The sequence below is a fragment of the Marmota marmota genome, unplaced genomic scaffold (assembly GCF_001458135.2).
Source record: "Marmota marmota marmota unplaced genomic scaffold, marMar, whole genome shotgun sequence".
Classification (NCBI taxonomy): Eukaryota; Metazoa; Chordata; class Mammalia; order Rodentia; family Sciuridae; genus Marmota; species Marmota marmota.
Window position 1 is genome coordinate 50044096 of NW_025999968.1, and position 19381 is coordinate 50063476.

Consider the following 19381-nt stretch of genomic DNA (forward strand, 5'->3'; position numbering starts at 1 on the left):
GCAGGTAATGGTAAATTGGCACACCTCCTATTCAACTGGATTCTGCTTGGAGAATCTCCTGTGAAATGTTTTTAGTGGTTGTATAAAGTAGGAGCAGGGATAGACTTAAAAGTGTAGGGCAGATGGTGTTGAAAGGATAGTTTCCATGACAATTCACTTGTGCACAGCAGGGAATTATTTTTCATTTTTATATTTCACCACTGTTCTATTTGAAGTTTGCATGTGATACATAAGACCTTCACTTCCTCAAGAACCAGGGCAAGAGAAAAGGGAGACCAGGAGAATAACTGGAAAGAGAAAGAGCTGGTGTTATAAATGGTACTGTCAACAAGTAGGAATATTAAGTGGATGGCACTGATAGGATCTGGAGGCTGCTATCATAACAGAAATAGCATGTTTGGGGGCTGGGCTTGTGGCTCAGTGGTAGAGTGCTTGCCTAGCATGTGTGAGGCACTGGGTCCAATTCTCAGAACCCTAGATAAATAAATAAAATAAAAGATCCATTGACAACTGTAAAATCTTTCCCAGTTGAGAACCCCAGATGTAGAGTACTAAAGTATCAAAGAATACTATCCCTATAAATAGTGTTTACTATATTATCTGAGGCAAGGTATATGGTAAAAGAGCTTTGGTTCTTTTAAAAGTACAACATCTGAGATTTGCTAATGGTACACACATTTTAAGGTATAGAAAGCTTCAAATCTTTTCATTTCATGTCGAATGCATAAATGTCTACGTGAAACACACATTTATTCAGTGACACTATGTCGGCCTGGTAGATCTTTCAGACTTTTCCAGGCTGGGTTATTTTTCCAAGCTTTCTCTATAATTGCACCAGGAAAAGAATTACCTGGCATTAATCAAAACCAGTCAGTGAACAATGACAAAGGGCTAGTATGAAGAAATATTTCTCTTAGAAATTCCTGGAGGGAAAACAAAAATTGATTAGGGAACAAGTTCACTGCATTTTGTTGAAAGGTGAAGGAGATTGAAAACAAGCAGATGATACACAAGAGCAACTATTTTTTTTTAAACTTGACTTATCCAGGAATATCCAATATTTAAGCCAACCGAAAGATAAAATAGATGCTTCAAATTGAACATCAAAGGTATGTATAAAATATGTGATCTACTGAGAGGTAAAAAATCCTTTGAAGAATTATATAGAGCAGAATGGTTAAAGATAGAGTTAAATCTCAAAAATAAAACCCAACCAAAGCATCCTAGGGTAACAAAAATTCCATGCCTCCTCACCTTACCTGGAAGTGATATTTCTTGTGGTGTAATTTCTAGAATTCTCTTCTTCTCTCTTGAATGTTTTAAAAATTAAATTCCACAGAATGTTCAAAACATTTTTTCTTTATTCCTAAGGATTTTGCAATCTTTCATTCTAGAGCTTCTTAGTTTCTATAATTCTAGCTTTTTTTTCTGTTTTCCTTATTTATGTATTCTAAATGTCTTGATATTACTTTTTATTATTCTTATTGAAACATTTTAGATATTTTAGTTGAGATTTTTCTCTTATTACACTAAAGCTCAGGGAAAATGGATAAATAATCATTTTATATGGCTTCAAATACTAAAAAATATTAAGTATATGAAATGCCTTTTTACTCTCTTTTGAAAATATGTTTATAAGTAATTATACAATATTCATTTAAGCATGGCTTTTATCTAGAGACCTTGAGAGAATAGAACACTAAGCAAAACTAAAAGTATTCATAAAGAATTTAAAATTTTTGTCTACTTCTAAAGCATACAGGTAAATCTGAGACTGACCTAATCCTGTTATTGTGAATTCAGTCTTCTCAAACCTACCTTGCAATTACAAAGAGTACACAACTGACTCCCAAGCAGGCTAAGAGCACATACATCCAAATATCTGGAGACAGAGGATTGAGAAAGGAGAAGACGCCCGGGTTGGTCCCATTGGGCTTCCGGTAGAGAATGCTGATGCCCAGGGTCATGAAGGGCTTAGAGAAGTCAATGACTTTCTCTCGCACATAAGTGATGGTCAGAGGAGCCACTGCCAGGTCAGCCTTCTGCAAAAAGCAAATGCAAAACTTGTCAGCTTAATTGTCTCACTTCTCTGCAAATGTCTACACTTTTTCTGGGTATTCCTGATCCCTACTCTCAACTCCAAATGCTTCTCATGCAAGAAATTTCTGTGATGGGACAACTGGCTTCAATATAAAAGCAGACAATTTCTACAGTTATATTTATGAAATAGGATTTATGAGCAAAGAGAAACCAGAAGGAATAAAGCACATACACCAACAAATAGACATCGTTCTTGGACTAAATGGAGGAAAACAATGTAGAAGGAAATTTTTTAAAAGGGCATGTGAGAACAGGAAGGAATGGGCAGCTTGCTCATAATATTAGTTGACAAGATGAAATTTTGCTCTGAGCCTAAATCTTCGAATTCTTTATCTAGCTTAAGAATCACTCAAGTTTATTTGGTATGAAGAATGGACTCATAAGTTTTGATCTTCAATTTTTATCCTTACTTGCCCTTCCAAGTAAGCAAGGCTTGCTATCAAGATTGTTTCTCCTACCTTTTTAAAAATCATTTTCATAATTTAAACAAAGAAAACATTTCTTCTGACTCAACCATTTTTTTTCTTGTACTTTCTACTAGAGTGTGTTTTTTGAGACATGTGAGATATATTTTTGCTTACGTGATCTATGAGTTCTTTAACCATCCCATTCCACTCTCCTTTGTCATTCTGGGCTCCGTATTTGCCATCGGCAACTAGTTTAACATCGTAAAGGAAACCCAGGATGTTTGACAATTCTTTCAACAGATCCAGGCAATATCCTTCAAATCTGTCATTTCCATACAGGGGTTTGTCAGATTTCCTGTACATCACGTAGGGTTCTTCCTAAAGGAAACAAACCAAATATAAAACCTCCATTATCACAAAAGGAAGAATTGCTTCATAAGCATCCTGAAGATATGCAATGTTTGAAGATGATTTTTCCCCTTGTTTTAGAAAAACTTTATTGAGATATAAGATATACCATAAAATATATCCCTTTGAAGTATAGAGATCGGCAGGTTTTGGTACATTTGTATAGTCATACAAATATCATCATTATCTAATTTCAGAACATTTCACTAGCTCCCCGACAAATCCAGATCCATTAACAGTTGCCACCATTCGCATTCCTTCCTCTCCGCAGTCCCTGGAGACCACTATGAAGATGATTTTTAAGAGTTAAACGCACTGACATCAGTCACTTACTTTCCTGTATTTGCTAAATTTGTTCTCCCTACGCCCTCTACAAATATAGAACACTTTGTAATTTTCTTTTTCTCCTGCCTCTTTGGATAGGAACTTTTTCTTCCAGTGGTGAGGCAGTTATTGTGAGTTGGTGTGACAGAGACACAGTTGTACTTAAATTTGGGTTCTGGGAAATTGGAAAAGCTCAGAGGGGATGGGGAGCCCAGATGCCTCTGATGTGTCACATCCGGGCTTCTTTGGCATGACCTCCTCCCCTTGACTTTGACCCAAGAGGCTCATCTACTTATAATCGAGAAATCAAAATCACCAAATACATCCTCTCATTTTTCAAATTTCTTGTCTGTTAAATATTCTTGTTTTCTCTTCTACATATCATCTCAACTTCACTATTGCTTACTTTTTACATATTTTGGTTGGCTATTTCCATGTCTTCTTTTATCATCAGTTCCATAGTCTTGTTTGAAAGCAACTCAGATTTCAGATTTGGTGATTCTTTGCTCATATGCTCACTTGGAACTCCCCTGTCCTATGAATAATGGAAATTTCCTTGCTACTATGCATCTATAAACTTATTAATTCTTCTTTGACTAAAATGACAGTTATTTTGTTCTAAAAGTTATACTATCAATAAACCTGTAGGTCATGCAAATATAACAGAAAGCCTTATGTTGCTACAGGCCCATTGCGAGGAAATTAGTGATCAGAAGAGTAAAACCTTGGATGAACTTAGCATGAACATTTCTTACGAGTTAACTAGTACAAAAATAAATAGCTCCAATCTCATGGGCTGAATGAAATAAGGCAGGCATACCAGTAAGTGATGAGTTCAGAGAGGGCTACTCATACTCAACCCCTTGAAAAGGAAAAGGAGGTGAAGAAATAACCAGCAGGGGCATGGTGGACTGAATGGGGGCGCTGGCAGTGTTCCAACAGACTGCAGGACATGTGAAGAACACTGATGAAGGGGCTGTTTACAGAGGTGTTAACAGAGAAAGGGAGCCAAGGAGGTAGGGTTCAGACTGCATCAGGAAGCCAGTAAGGGACAGAACTGAGACAAGGAGAAGGGGAAGAGTGCTCCTGGAGCCCACAGCCAGGAGAGCTGGAGTCTGGATGCAGGGTCATTGACAGACAGTACAGGAGCAATGGCTATGGAAGGAAAGACTTTTTGACAAAACCACTGGTTGACTGTAGGAAGGGATCAGGGGAGGAAATTCCTCCACCTTTCTCCTCCCACTTCCCTGGTCTCTTAGTAGAGTCTCCTCTTGTTTGAAACCAGTGAACCAATCAGCAGCCAGAGAGCAAAACAGGACCAGTTAGGTGGCATTGACAGGGAGGCAGAGCAGGGCTCAGAAAAAATTGAGGTGAGGGCTCTTCAGATAGATGTTGGAGCTTCTAGTTCAGTCCTAGTATAACTACATACAAGCACGTGCTTTTAGTGCCCCAGATGGAAAACAGACAGGTGCACACAGAATTGCTGGCATGAAAATGATAGCTGAGGGCTGGGGCAGTAGTTCAGTGGCAGAGCACTTGCCTCGCATGTGTGAGGCAGACTGGGTTTGATCCTTAGCACCACATAAAAATGAAACAAATAAGACAAAGACATTCTGTCCATCTACTCTACTACTACAAACAAACAAATAAACAAACAAACAAATAAATAAATAAATGATGGCTGAAAACTCTGTCAAGGTCTAGGGTAGGAGTTGAGATTAGATGTCCCAAATTTCACAGAGACGACTTACCAGAATGGTGGTGACAATGAGGGTTCGGTTGGCCAGCGAATCCGTGATATTGTTGGACCTGTCTTTGTTGCCGTCTGTCATGTTGAGCCCACTGTTGGAGTTCCAAATCCCAATCTACACAAGACACAGCACATCAGAGGCTGCCAGCTCTCCAAGTCAGCATTTACACTGAGAGGCCCCTTCTATACCAGGAATGGGCACAAAAGCTTACAGTTGGGGACACCAGGCATCACAGTGGAAGCTACTAAAGGTGGGAAAACGAAACAATGGAAGAGTGAGGGTGTAGACAGAATGGGAGGGATCTGTACTATTAGGGACAGAATTGGGAGAGGTCTTCTTGTTGTGGTTGTTTGTTTTTAATTTATTAAGCTGATTGTTCTTTAAAAAAATCTAATAATTCTTCAATAACTCTCAGATTTTTCTTTCAACATACATTTGTTGAGCACCTACCTCTGTGCCATTGGAAGATAGAGATATAAGAACCGACAAAAAGTTCTGCCCTTCTGGAGATGATGTTCTATTGATAAAAACTTTATGCTGCCAAAACTGTATCATCAGTTCCTTTAAAATTCATGAAGAATGGGATGGAGGGAGCAGGGTGGATTGTGGGGAGACAGGGCACCAGAATAGAAAAGATAAATGGGAGAAAACATGTGGGTGAGAAGTCGACCAAGTTTTGGGCCTATCACTAAGGAGCCAGTGCTAGGCAGGAGGCATTTCGTGTACACCCCAGTAGGACTCTGCTCACACCTGTCATAACATCTAAGTCTTCTCTTATTATCCATTTGCTTATCTTCTATGCTCACTTGTCCATGAACTCCTGAAGTGAGGATATGCACTTTTTATTGCTCATTGATCTTTCAATCATAGAACCAACCACAGCCACTGGCATTCTGTGAAGCCCATTGCTTTTAAAATGTAATGATTTCTGATTTTCTCCAGTGGCCTAGTCACTCCTGGGTTATTATGTCCTATAGAAACACAGGTTGAGCACCCCTAGTCCAAAATCTAAAATAGTCTCAAAGGACAAACTCATGGAGCTCTGACATGATAAAAATTCCACCCAGTGGAAAATTCCATACCTGACCTCATGTGATGTGTCTCACTTAGTCCAAGCATGTGCACTAAAACTATTGCAGATGCTTACCTTCAGGCCATGTGTATAAGATGTATGTCAAACAAACACATTTTGTTTTTAGTCTTGGGTCTCATTCCAAGATACTCATTATATGTATGTAAATGTTTCAAAATAAAAATCCATAACCCCAAAACATTTTTATTTGTCCCAAGCACTGCAGATGAGGGATACTCAACCTGTATACTGATTTGCTTAGCTTTTGAGGGAACCCAGAATATGAGCCTTAGGGAATTGAGCTACTTGTCTTGAGTCCTGTAGGCATTTACTGGGAGAATTTTGAGATGAAATACAAGGGTGTTTGAGTGTCAGGCAGAAATAGGTAGTTGCTATGTGACCTTGGACCTGATGCTAACCCTTCTGAGCTTTTTTTTTTTTTATTATAAATACCGAGAAGATCAAATGAGATGATATATGAGGAAGTGTTGGTGTGTGCATAGAGCTGCACAAATATTAATAATAAAGGACATTGAAATGACTGTCCCAGGAATTTCTTTAAGCTTGCCTTATAAAAGAATAGGGAATTGATAGTGATTTTTTTTTAATTTAGAAGATGATAAAGTAAAGAAGCTATGACAAATAGAGCCAGTTATAGGAAAACTAACATTTGAACATACTCTGGTAGGGTGGATCTATGCTTGAATTCCACAATAAGACGACACTGGGCTAGCTTAATAGAGTGAGCTTTGCAGACAGACTTTTGTCCCAATCCTAGCTTTGAAACTAACCAGCCATGTGACCTTGGAGAAAGTTACTTAACCCTTCTGTGCCTCAATATCCTCACCAGCAGAATATGATAATAGGGAATTTCTGATGATTAAACAACATATCACATGTGAAAATATTAGGCACCTTTCATCTTTGCTTTTTTCTAACTTTACTTTGATTTACTGGCCAAATTTGATTACTGCCTAAATTCATTTGCTTGGCAAGTATCCTTTTTAGAGACAGAAATGTTTTAGGAAAGTTTCAAAGTCTATCAAACATTCACATTTTCATGTACACTATTTCGAATTCACTGTTTTCCCTCCTTCTGTATTTAATTAGGATTATTTCATTGGAGAAATAAAGAAATTGGTAGAAGTAAATGCAGTCTTGGAAACAGATTTTGCATGAAAATATTGTGACACTATCTAAAGAGGGGGTGTTAGAGGTAGAATTGGATGTAGGCCAGCATCCTTAGTAACCGTTCAGTATTCCCGGGGCCTCTGGTGATGCTTGTCTCCTGGAATGTACACATGCCTCCGTTGATTAAAAAGTTTTCAGTTTTCTATAGCTAGCCTTAAACCCAGGAAATAAGATATTTTCTTCTCACCCTTTTCCCTTTCTCCTACTTTTTTTGAAGCAGAGACACTTGCTTCTAGGAAGCAACTCAGGCTAAATACATTTGTCTGTTGGCTTTTGTTCAAAGCTTTGTTCTAGGTTGTTAGCAATGAACTTGTAACTCCATGAAGACTGTATGTAAATTGGGTCCTAGGAAGAATTTTGATTAAACCTTGACTTGGGCCCTGATTTTTAATTAAGTAACCATTGAAGGATAGAAAACATGTTTTTAAACACTTAGCTAAGTGATAGAGTATGTTCTCTTTAATCTCATTTTCATTAATGTTGCATGTGTGTGTGTTTAAAGGAAGTATTTTTGAAATATTTAAAAATGGTGACTTTAGGGGTTTTTGGTCTCATTCCATTCTAAAATAAAACTTGAAATTGTAGACAAATATATGTCACAGCTTAATATCTGGCTTTTGCTGTTTTTACCATCCCCAGTAAAAGTGCAGAAGGTAAGAGATTATTGCTGCTGCCTTTTCAATCAACTAAGTCCCAGAGTCCCAATAGTGCAAATTTTCCATAAAATGAGAGAAAGGAGAAGCTATTTTTTTCCTAGTAGCTGTATAACAGAAGAGCTTTTAAATGTAAATGAAAAGAGTTGCAAAATATAGTAAAGGTCAGGCTATTCTGGGGAAGTAAACAATATTCATATGCAATTTGCATGACCTCAGCCTTCTGTTTTTAAACCCTTCAATCAGCAAAACCCGAGAGCCCGGGTGTGTTTGTCTCTGTGTGTGCACACGTGTATGCAGGCATGCTTGTGTCATTTAAACTTAAGTTGTCAACTGACTTTGCCTGCTAATTGAAATGAACAGGTGGTCAGTGAGTGAATGTCTCTGAAGATGTGAGATCCCGTGATGCGCGGGTGTGGGGAGTACAGTTACCCAGATTCCTAGATACTGGCATCTAGGTCTTGTGCTATGACCTTGGAGGAGGGCCTCCAGGAAGCGGAATCTCAATTTTCAAACTGTATAGCCAAAGCAAACAGCAGTAATGTACCAGTGAGAATCAGTGGAGGGTGGATCAATTATGGCTAAATTGTGGGGAGGCACATTCAAAGTCTAAATTGTCTGGCTTGCCTTCGCTCTGCCTTCTCTCTGTACAAGCTGGCAAGAGGCCCCAGCCATTTGTTACCCTGGACAACTGAGGGAAGCTTTGAAAAGGAATGCTCCGAGGACACTTAGCAAACTCTAAAAAAAGTGGCATGACCAAAGGGCATTCAGAGTCACTAGTATCTGTATTTTCTACACCTAGAGAGGGATTTGCATAAATGCCAGATCCAAAATTTCTGAGTGAAATGATCAAGTTTTTACCAGTGACAAACATGAAATGCATCTGCTTTTTTTTTGGGGGGTGGTGCAATACTGAGATGGGGGCTCTACCACTGAACTACACCTAAGTCTCCCTTATTTTCTTTTTTGAGACAGGGTCTCCTCAAGTTGCCCAAGCTGGTCTTGAACTTGTGATCTTTTCTCTTCTGCCTCTTGAGTGGCTAGGATCATAGGCCTGTGCCACTGTGCCCAGCTACTCCACATTCCTCCTTTGGAAAGAATTTCAGGTGAACTATTCCAAGATGGGAGTGCCAGAATAGCTTTTGGAATTTAAATATGATGGCGGCAAATCCTTGTCTTTTCAGATGGAGTCTTCTTGGCAGAGTGCAGTATGTCTGAATGAGTCCCTCTGCTAGAGTCCTGGATATTGTGAATTGCTGAAAAACAGTCATAACACAAAACAGCACACCACAGCATAGACAGCTGATGGGGTGGGCAATGAGGGGGCATTGGGAAGGATGAAGACTACTATGGGTGTGGACGAGCAAGGTCAAGAGGTTACATCCCTGGGATGTGGCATGGATATTGCAGTTTAGTGGCAAAAAGAGGACATTCCCTCTCCCCTGTGTACAATTGCAGAGCTTGGATTCCATTCCCTAGGGTACTTGGTGTGGATTAATTCAACATTGCATAAGTGCCTGGAGTCTCCAGTTGGATTAGTGTAATCAGTTGCTTTCTGGGTTTCAGTTAGGGTCATCTGTTCACTAGCAATGAGGAAACTAGTTCAACTTCTCTATGCCTTTAGTAGTCTGGTTCATTGAAGATTAGAACAAGGTCATTAAATGCATGCTTTTTAAAACTTAAAAGGGGGAAACTTTCAAGCTGAATACTATCTGCTGAATGCTAACAGGAGAGAGAAAAGTTTTTGGCTACAGGGAGAAACTGCTTATGCTTTCTGTGACTCAGCTGATAATTTGAAAGATGAAAGTGAACCTGACAAACTGTTTAAGTTGAATAACTTGAAGTAATTTAAGATCCATCCATCAGTCAACAGATTTTCAGCAAGTAGTTTTAAGGGAACAGGGGGAAGGGAGAAGAAAGAAGGAAAGACAGTGCAGTGCTTGCCTAGCCCCGGGATGTTTTTCCATTCTGAATGTTTTTAATGGCTAACATTTGCTTATATAAATCTAAGCACATTCACTGGCAGCATGATACTGTACCATAAACTATGAAGTAGTAGGTATTATTGTTTATAAGATAATCTCATTTCCTTTCCAAAGTTTATAATGCTTTTGTCCTCTGGAAACTAGTTCTAAAATAAATTGCAAGACAATATGCCATGACATAGATATCTTGCAAAACAAAGCTCGTTCTATGAATGAGGAATTTCTGAAAATGGCTCATATTTTGTGGTGGTGACATTCAAGGAGATGTCCCAGCCTTCTGAGGATGGAGGCTATCTAATTAGTCAGATGGATCTAATCTATTGTTGTTTTTATTCCCTTTAGGGGAAATATTTAGTGATATGAGAAGTAATATAAATGGGCCAATGTTTGCTTCAGTTGAAGCTACCTGTTTTCTATCCTAACAGCTGCAAATCCTGCCTGGGAGGAACAGAAATAATCTAGGGAAAGTTATTTAGCCCTTCATTATTTAATCCATCACAAGTCAGTCTTAACTTATGAATAATGTTGGGCAAGAATATATTCAATCACCCCCTTCTCCCTTTATATAGAATATCACCTCTAAACTGCAATGGAAAGCTACTAGTCTGGCACAAGTGGAGGGTGCAGGTTTTTCCGTGGGTGTTCCCCATCCCACCCCAGGTTTCCTGCAGTTTTTATCAGAGTACAAACCTTCTTCCACACTTTAAACAAGTGCTTAGACACTTCGCCAGCAGCCTTGGTTTACAGAGGAAAAAATAAAAATAGCACTGAATTAAAATGGAGCATAGAACCCAAAAGGAACTTGGCGTACAAATGTTAAGTGTTCACATTCTCCACCTGTCGTTTGGAATTTTGCATCTTAATTCAATATTAAGCCTGATAATGGGTACAGTAATGAGAGGAATCAAAACTTGGGTTTTCCAGAAGTTACTGTGTGGTAAGACTCAATTTTTACTTTTCCTTTCACATGCAAAAAAAAAAAAAAAAAGACAAAGCACTTTTTAAAATATACACAGTTATCTATGCTGCAGCGTTAAAGTATCTCCCTTGTTTAAAAAAGATTTGCTGAAGGTATTTGTAATTAAATTAGTGGGTCACACATGTACACACACACACACACACACACACACTATTCCTAAGCTACACAAGAGAGCATACTTTGAGATTCATTCTTTGGCTATGGGTTTCCAGACAGCAGAAACTTGAGTATAAGTGAGAAATGGGCTTTTTCTAATAATTTTCCTTGTGGACCCTGAGAGAGGTTGACATGGAAAGATTGGACATGTCCTCTCCCGGCTCCTGAGAGAGATATGTTGGCTTCCCCCATTGCCTTAAGGCCCAATCAGACTTTGCAGGAATTGAGCCCATGTCACCTGAAGAAAGAAAAGTTATTGCAAACAATGATGAGATAAGAAACAAACAGAAACACTTTCATCTAATTCCATTTTGCCTGTGATGGAAAAACACCAATAGAATGTGCATAATATTTCAGAGTCTAGATAGCTGCGAAGGCATAACAATAGCTCCATCTACTTCATCACCCAGCTGAGCCCAAAAGATGTTTCCTGAACAGCTTTTCTTCCTCCCTTAGTGCTGAACATTTAGAAGAAAGAAGAGGAGAAAAGGGGGCGTGCCTAGAGAAGCAGACATTTTCTTTAAAAAAAAAATTATAGGTTTTTAGATCAAAGGGAGTATTCCTTTCTTTTGCTTCTTCCAGCCTGAATCCCACAAGTCGTTGTGGAGGCTGGGTGAATGCCCCATGCTATTAAACCAGCAGAGGAGCAGATCAGCATGAAGCAGAAGGCAGAAAGAGGGAGACGGCAGCATTTTTGACGTGGGGAATGTGCATGTAGATATGTATTCTCAAAACTGGAAACTAATTATTTTCCTCAAATACTTCAACATCAGTGGTAAGCTTCTACTGCATTTAACCAATTAATGCTAGTTGTGTGGGGGAAAGGTTGTTAGGATCTGCAAAAAATAAAGAAAAAAAAGGTACCTCAGTTAACAACAGCAATAAAGTAGAAATGAAAACACCTCAATAAAAAAAAATTAACCCGACTATTTAAAACTAAGTAATCAATCTATTGCTTTCAAGGACACTCTTATACTAAGCACACCATCTTGTTCATGACCATAAAAATGTTATAGAATTTTGATGCTCAGATGATTTTTGTGGTGTTCAAAATTTTTTTCCTTATGATCCTAAAGGGAAAAATCTTCAAAATTTACATGTTAATTTCAATTTCTAGTCATTGATACACGCAATATGAATAAGTTGATATAGTTGATATAATAAAATATACTGAGTAGCCAAATTATTTCCCCACAAGATAAGGTCTCACTTGACTAGGCTGATCTAAAACTTGAGGTCCTCCTGCCTAACATTCTGAATAGCTGGGATTACAGGTGTGTGTGTGTGTGTGTGTGTGTGTGTGTGTGTGTGTGTTGTGGGGCAGTGGGGGGAGAGGGAGTGACAATTACTAGCTGGAATTTTTTCATCATTAATAACTAAATAGTTTACATTTTTGTTACCCTACATACTAACTACAATAAAGCTTTAAACTTTGGGATTGACAGTTACAACTAAAATAACCTTTAAAGTAAGAATCCAACATTAAAATTAATTCTTTTTAGCATTTGTCCTAAAGTTAAGAATGCAAAGTTAATTTGCATCAGTAAGCATCTTCTATTTTATTCCAATCCTCTGTAACCAATCTTAAAATAGAATGCAGTTAAAATAAATGTCTGAGAAACCCTTGGATGCCATTCCATGATAACTCATTGACAGCTTCTGACTTCCCAAGTCTAGAAACAATCTCTAAAAACCTTTGAGAAATGGGCCAAGTCACACCTACCCATAGAGTAATATATAGTAAGTATGCATACTTGCTATATAAACCAAGCACTGATAAACATTGACTAGCATTGCTATTAACAGCACATGTATGATGCATAAGTATATCAATGTCTATCTGCAGATTATTCAGAGAAGTACCTTTCATTCCCCCTCTCATCTGCACAATGTATCAAAAATGCTTGTGCAGTGCTCTTTAGTCATTAATTTATTTAATTCATCAATTTATTTATTTGTTAATGGAGAAGATTACCTTTTCAGTTCCTTCCTCTTTGAGACTAATGATGTCCAGATCAAAATCCTTCCGTAGGCCATCGGTCTTATTGAAAGTGATTCGTCCAGTCAATCCATCCCACCGAGCCTGTAGACAAAAGGCATGTGGCGTTACCACTTAACATAGAGTGATCTTAGGACCAAACAAACTGCAAAGCCTCAAGTTCACTGCAGCATCCAGTCATTCATCTTCGTTACACTGTTGCAAGTTACGGCATTGGCCCAGTGACAAAAACCAGAAACTGTCACCATTTTATTGGCACTCACTTATTTTGTCATTCCTAACATGCTAACACCAGTCAAACCTGTAAGGGTGGCAACCAAAATGGGCAGCATGAAAAAAAAATTACTGCATCACAGTCTGCAGGTGGAGTAAGAAAAGACTTGGAGATCGTGATATTTCATTTTCCAAGGTCAATTCAAGCCCCCTTCCAGCTACTGCCAAGGGAAAGTGCCTCCTCCTGTTTCTCTGTGAAAAAGACATGGACCAACATGCATTATTGTATGTGCAGGGTGTTTGTGATCTAAACGGCTGTCTAATGTAATTTGGGCATTGTAGTTTCCTATGCGACAGATTTTCACAGACTTGGTGGATTAAAACCACAGAAATTTATTCTTTCACAGTTCTGGGTGAAATCCATGTCATCAGAGCTGTGGCCTCTCTGGAGTCTCTAGGGGATACTGGTCCTTGTCTTTTCCTGCCTTTGGTGGCTGCCAGCCCTGCCTTGTAGTCACATTACTCCAAGTTCTGCCTCTGTGAATTCATTGCCTCCCACTCTTCTGTTTGTATGAAACCCCCCTCTGCTTCTCTAAGGACACCTGTGATTGCATTTAGAGCTTGTGGATATAATCCAAGATAATCCACTCATCTCACATCCTTAATTTAATCATATACGCAGAATCTTTTGTGTGTAAGGGAGTACAGGGATTAAGACTTGGGTATCCTTTAAGGGAGACCCTATTCTACCAACCGCATGGATCAACATCATGTTAGGAATTAAAAATCGCAGTTGTATACCCTTCATAGAACTCACATTATAAATTTTTGGTGGTTTCATTCAATAAAAAATAGTGGCTCTTTGAGCTCATTTGGTCATTTTGGGGATCCTAGTTATTTGAGTTTTGCTTATAAATGTGGATAAAGTAAATATGCATTTGTTTTTCTCCCTTTTAACTTCATGAAATTCATCAGACAGTTGTAAAATGTAGAGGTCCTAAAGAATTATACTTATATTTTCAGTTGTTTACATCATATGCACTTACTGAATGTATTTACTCATTTGGCCAAGAGAGGTAGGTGGTATGTGGAAAGAACACAAGTTGTGTACACAACTATGGGTTTGAATCTAGGGATCATGACTCCAGTTAAGTCACTTAACCTGAATCCAGTTTATCTTGAACTTCAATGTTCAATCCAGGCAAAGATTTTGCGAGAATTAAATGGAACTTAATACAACAAATAATACAATTAAAACATTTAAAATTTTAAGAATTATTATTTTTTTTTACCACTAACTTGCTTCTCTATACTTTCATAACTCTAGAGTTTGGATATTACCTACGTGTGAAGACTCATGTATCTGCTCTATATTGGTCTCTACTGTATTTCATTATGCAAATCACTGTCAGATTCATTGTCCCAAAATGCAATTTTCATATTCATGCTAACTTCCCCAGTATATAAACTATATTATGGATTCATGACACCTGCAAATCAGTCTGAACCTTGACTTTCCATTGGAGGTTGTGATGATTAATTTTATGGGAACTTAACAGGGTCATAGGATCCCTAGATATTTAGTTAAATATTATTTCTTGGTGTGTCTGTGAGGGTATTTTCAGAAGAGATTAGTGTTTGAATTGGTAGACTGAATAAAGCATATTTCCCCCAATGTGGGTGGGCACCCCCCAATGCAGTGAGGTCCTAGGTAGAACAAGACAATAGAAGAATCATCCTCTGCCTGGCTGTTGGAGCTAGAACATCAGTCTGCTTTCAAACTGGAATTCATCTTACTGGGTTCCTGGTTCTCCAGCTTTCAGCCTTGAACTGAAACTACATCACCAGTTCTCCTGTGTCTCCAGCTTGCCCATGGCAGATTCTCGGACTTCTCAGCCTCCATGATTGTGTCAGCCAATTTCTTTTAACAGATCTTTTTATATGTATTTATATATTCTAGTGATTTGTTTCTCTGAAGAATGTCATATAAGATAGAGGTCTTTCAAAATTTTGCCTTACTTACCTCTCCAGAATTTTCTAATTTGTTTCAAAACAAAATTATACCAATTAGCAAATTTTATTTTTCTGTCTTCTTTGAGCTCTCTCTCTCTCTCTCTCTCTCTCTCAATTTACAATTTCTTGATTTATAATTCCATCTAAAAATGGTGCAAATGCCCACGACTTGGAATCACGAAACCAAGTTTAGTCTTAAAGCCATGATGAGGTTGTGTGACCTTGACTGAGCTGTTTTTCTCTTCTTCATGTCACAGAGGAATGTTATATTAAGTGAATAAGATGGTAATTCCAAAAAAGTAAAGGAGTTCCCACAAAGATATTTAATGTAAAATTGGCAATCCTTTGTTGAGCACCTGTGATCTGCATTGCCATCCTCATATTCTCAGGTAAAACATACTGCTCTCTGGTTGGGGAAAAAAGAGTTAGATTGATTTTTCTCTCCCATCACTATTAATTCATTTGGAAGACATTTATGTATTGAGCATCTTCTCTGTGTGAGGGGCTTTGCTGAGAATACAGCAACTAGCAGTTTATCAGTTAGTAAGAACAAGCGCATTAACAAATTATAACAGAAGGCCAGGAGTGTGAGGAAGAAGACTTGCAAAGAGTATTGAAGAAAGGAACAAGAAGAAAAAGCACTTATTTCAGCTACAGGGAAAGAAAAAAAACAGCAAAAGATTCCTGTGGGCAAGGATACCTGGGCTCTCAAAGGATGTGATGTTGGCCAAGCGAAGATTCCTAGCCTGGGTAAAAGTATAAAATGAAGACTCAACTTTAAGTTTGCTTGGGTCTACAATGCAGGGTAAGGGATGGCGAGAAATGAGCCCAGGAGGGATTCATAACATAAAGGTGTTATGAATCATTCTCGTTTGCTTGGACATTGCTCTGTAGACATGTGGGAATCACTGGAGTGTTTTAAGCATAGAAGTGTCATGCTCAGATGTGCATTATAGGGAGAACACTTTAGCAGAATTAGGGAGGATAAATTGGAGATGGTCAAGAGGATAATCAGGGTGTTAGCAGGTGGTTCTCATAGAATAAAATTTATAGAACCAAATTCATACGCCCACATATGAACAGAGGAACAGGCACAACTCTTCATCTCCCTGTTCCACTATCTTGCAGTAGAATTATTCTGCAGCCAGAATGGGCAGAGTTTAGAATTGAAGAAGTCAACCTGAATGTCAAGAACCAACAATATTTACTAGTACATTTTCTGGTTATCATTTGGATACAATAGATATCACAACATAAATACAATCCTGGAAGTTAAATTAATGTCAGGAAATGAGACATAGGCAAGGAAATGCTATAATATTCTCATCCAAGCAGTCTAGATGGTGAACTGGATGGAAGCTGTCCAAGTGCCATAGCACACAGAGAGATTTGCCTTTTTGGATCATAGGACTTAGTCCCTAGAGTTCATTTCCAAGGGGAGCCTATCACATTGAACACTACCATTAGCTTTAGAAATGAGATGACATGTTTTTATGGTCAGCGGTAGCACCTGTGATTACACTGGCTGAGACAAGGGAAGCAAGTCTCTGTGGTAAGATAAAAACCATCAGTGACGCATATGCAAGCAGGGAGTGTCCTCTTGTGCATATTTAGGAGCCTCCCTGTATCTTTTCCCACCCCATCAAATCCCAATTTTAGTCTTTGGACTCTGGTTACCCCCTTCTTATTTTGTAAGCCAAAGCCGGCTTTGTGGATTGATGGGTTAAATCAAAGCTGCAAAAATAAGCTGCTATATTAGGATTACAGCAAGTGCCTGATTGCCAAGAGAAATTTGTCTGTCTTTGGATCAGTAGAAATCTCTACCACATTAGGGGTCTTGCTGAAATCATTTTCTGGCACTTTCTTCACACTTGTGAGCAATGTGCAGCTCTAACACCCATCCTGATCTGTTTGGAAAGAGACAGTTACCTTCATTAAGTTCTACAAGATTTTTAGAAAGCTTTTTCCTAAAAGCAACTTCTCTTTTATGGAGGTCAATTTTGTACATTGTCCAGAATTTATGAGGCTCTCTGAAAATGTACAGAATTGGAAGCTTTTTTGTCTTGAAGTAGCAGATAGCTCATAGCAGGGTTTTTAAACACAGTTCTGAAATCCAATATCATTTCCATGAAGTGTATCTATTGTGCCCCTTTGTTTGTTTCTGTTGTATTGGTTTTATTCTTGAACTTTGTGTTCTAATCCCTGGTTCAGAGTAATTCCTACTTCTTGCTTTCCTTCTTGCTCATCCAAGTGGCAAAAATGTTCCCTTTTCATGCTCTGACAATACTTTCTTCCCTGCCTCAAATATCTACAAAGACACCCTGCCTGATTCTTTGCTTAACTGTACTGTTTGATTTTCAAAGTCAAGTTTCCTTATTGCCACAACTTCCCGTATTTTCTTGCCACCACCTGTCCCTAAACAAGTTCCATTTCTATACACATTCTTTGTTTACTTGCAAAGTAATTGTTGATAACTATTTCCCAATTACCATCCAAACTATTGATTACAATGACTAATTCCTAGACATGATAAATAAGATCTATAAGGACTCCATTTTCTGGGACAAGGCTGAAACATATACAATTTATATAATGATATATAATTATATTATTCATAATTACAATTTGTTTGCCTTGTGTGGAAACATTTGCAGAGCGGACAATTATAGTACACTGAACTCAAAACAATACTTAAACAGTTGTCCCTATTTTAGGAAATAGCTTTAATATCTACCCTGTTGGGCTTCTTGACAGTAATTGCTTAATAGCAACTAAATTAAATGGTATGACTTTTTTCTTTTCTTTTATTGGATACACTCTTTAATGGACAAAAAATTGGAATCAAGAGGTGGAAGAAGACACATGCTTTCTTCATATTTCTTTTCAAGTCACATCTATAACTGTTTAGAGTTTGTCTTACCAAAATTTCCGAATACACTCACACACTGAGCCAACATTGTGCATCATTTAAACTTGGAAACGTTTTTCTTCCCTCTGGTCCTGCAGTAAACCTGGGTGATGGAATTCATTTCTTCTGAATCTCTGTTTCTGTTCTCTTTTCCCTTCTCTCTCTCTCTTTTCCTTTTCCTCCCCTTCTCTACTTTTTTTCTTTTCTTCTGATTATATTTCAGTTATGATTTTTGGTCTGCCAGTTCAACAATGACTTGCCAAACTCATAGCTTTAGTCACTTCTGCTCCATGCCTGGGTGCAGGAGTCTGTGCCTGCTCTCAGATCACTGGCTATCTCCACTGCCTGGTCTGGAGAGCTCTGTGTGTCTCAGAAGCCCTGGTTTGGGCCACAACCAAGTGTACAGACTAGTGGGTATTTGAATGCTAGGCCAGTCTCAAGAGCATGGTCGGAAGGCCCCTCTGTATGAAAGTCTGGCCTGTACGGGGCTCATAAGTCTTTTTCCGCTGGGAGCTGTGATGATGGGCTGAGGTTGAAGAACTAAGCTGCAATACTCAGTGACTGTGCCACATCTGGAAATGGAAAACAGCCTTTTCACCCCATTGTGTGAGCATGCAATATACTCCTACCTCAGAAGCTATTAATACAGCAGACAGTAAAACCTGACAAATTAAAGATCTACTGTTTTTACAGTTGACATATTTGATTGCTTATGTCAATATTTCCAGGATTCACATGATATAGAGAAATTGAAGTTTTAATACATTATTTGTTATACTTGAAAAAAATTGTTATCTCAGAAGAAATTGTTATCTGAGAAGCATTTTTGCGTGAAAACACAAGTTCATGCAACCCAAGTACATTTTTTTTTACCTACATTTAATTGATTTTTAAACATTACCTTAAAAACCCATTATCTGCCTTTCCCCTAATTTGATCAGTGTGAATTGTTTCAAGTACACATTTGTTTACATATTTGCTTTTTGTTTCCTGATTAAAGAGGCCAATAAATCTAAATTTCCTAAATTTATTGTGCTGATTCGCTGATTAGATAAGCTAGCATTTCCACATAAGGTTTAAAATGAAGATATAAAATTTTGTATGTAATTATATTAAATTAGAATCCTAATTTTTACATCAAAAGAAATTATGCTTTGTGATATATCAATTTAAACTTAATTTCCAATTAAGTTTAAGGAAACTATCACTAAATCAAGTTATT

General features: G+C 38.0%; 1 protein-coding gene across 7 annotated transcripts in view; it reads right to left on the reverse strand.

The window, feature by feature from the left end:
* Grik1 (glutamate ionotropic receptor kainate type subunit 1) overlaps positions 1-19381 on the reverse strand; it is a 381104-nt gene that overhangs the window by 42262 nt on the left and 319461 nt on the right. For 4 of the 7 annotated variants that reach the window (XM_048803561.1, XM_048803555.1, XM_048803557.1 and 1 more), the window contains exons 8-12: positions 13002-13109; positions 10582-10626; positions 4991-5104; positions 2682-2885; positions 1819-2042 (exon numbers count right to left, since the gene is read on the reverse strand). In XM_048803561.1, coding sequence (XP_048659518.1) covers positions 1819-2042; positions 2682-2885; positions 4991-5104; positions 10582-10626; positions 13002-13109 — 695 coding nt within the window. The remainder of the gene's footprint in view (positions 1-1818; positions 2043-2681; positions 2886-4990; positions 5105-10581; positions 10627-13001; positions 13110-19381) is intronic. The other 3 variants (XM_048803556.1, XM_048803559.1, XM_048803560.1) reach the window with 1 other exon arrangement.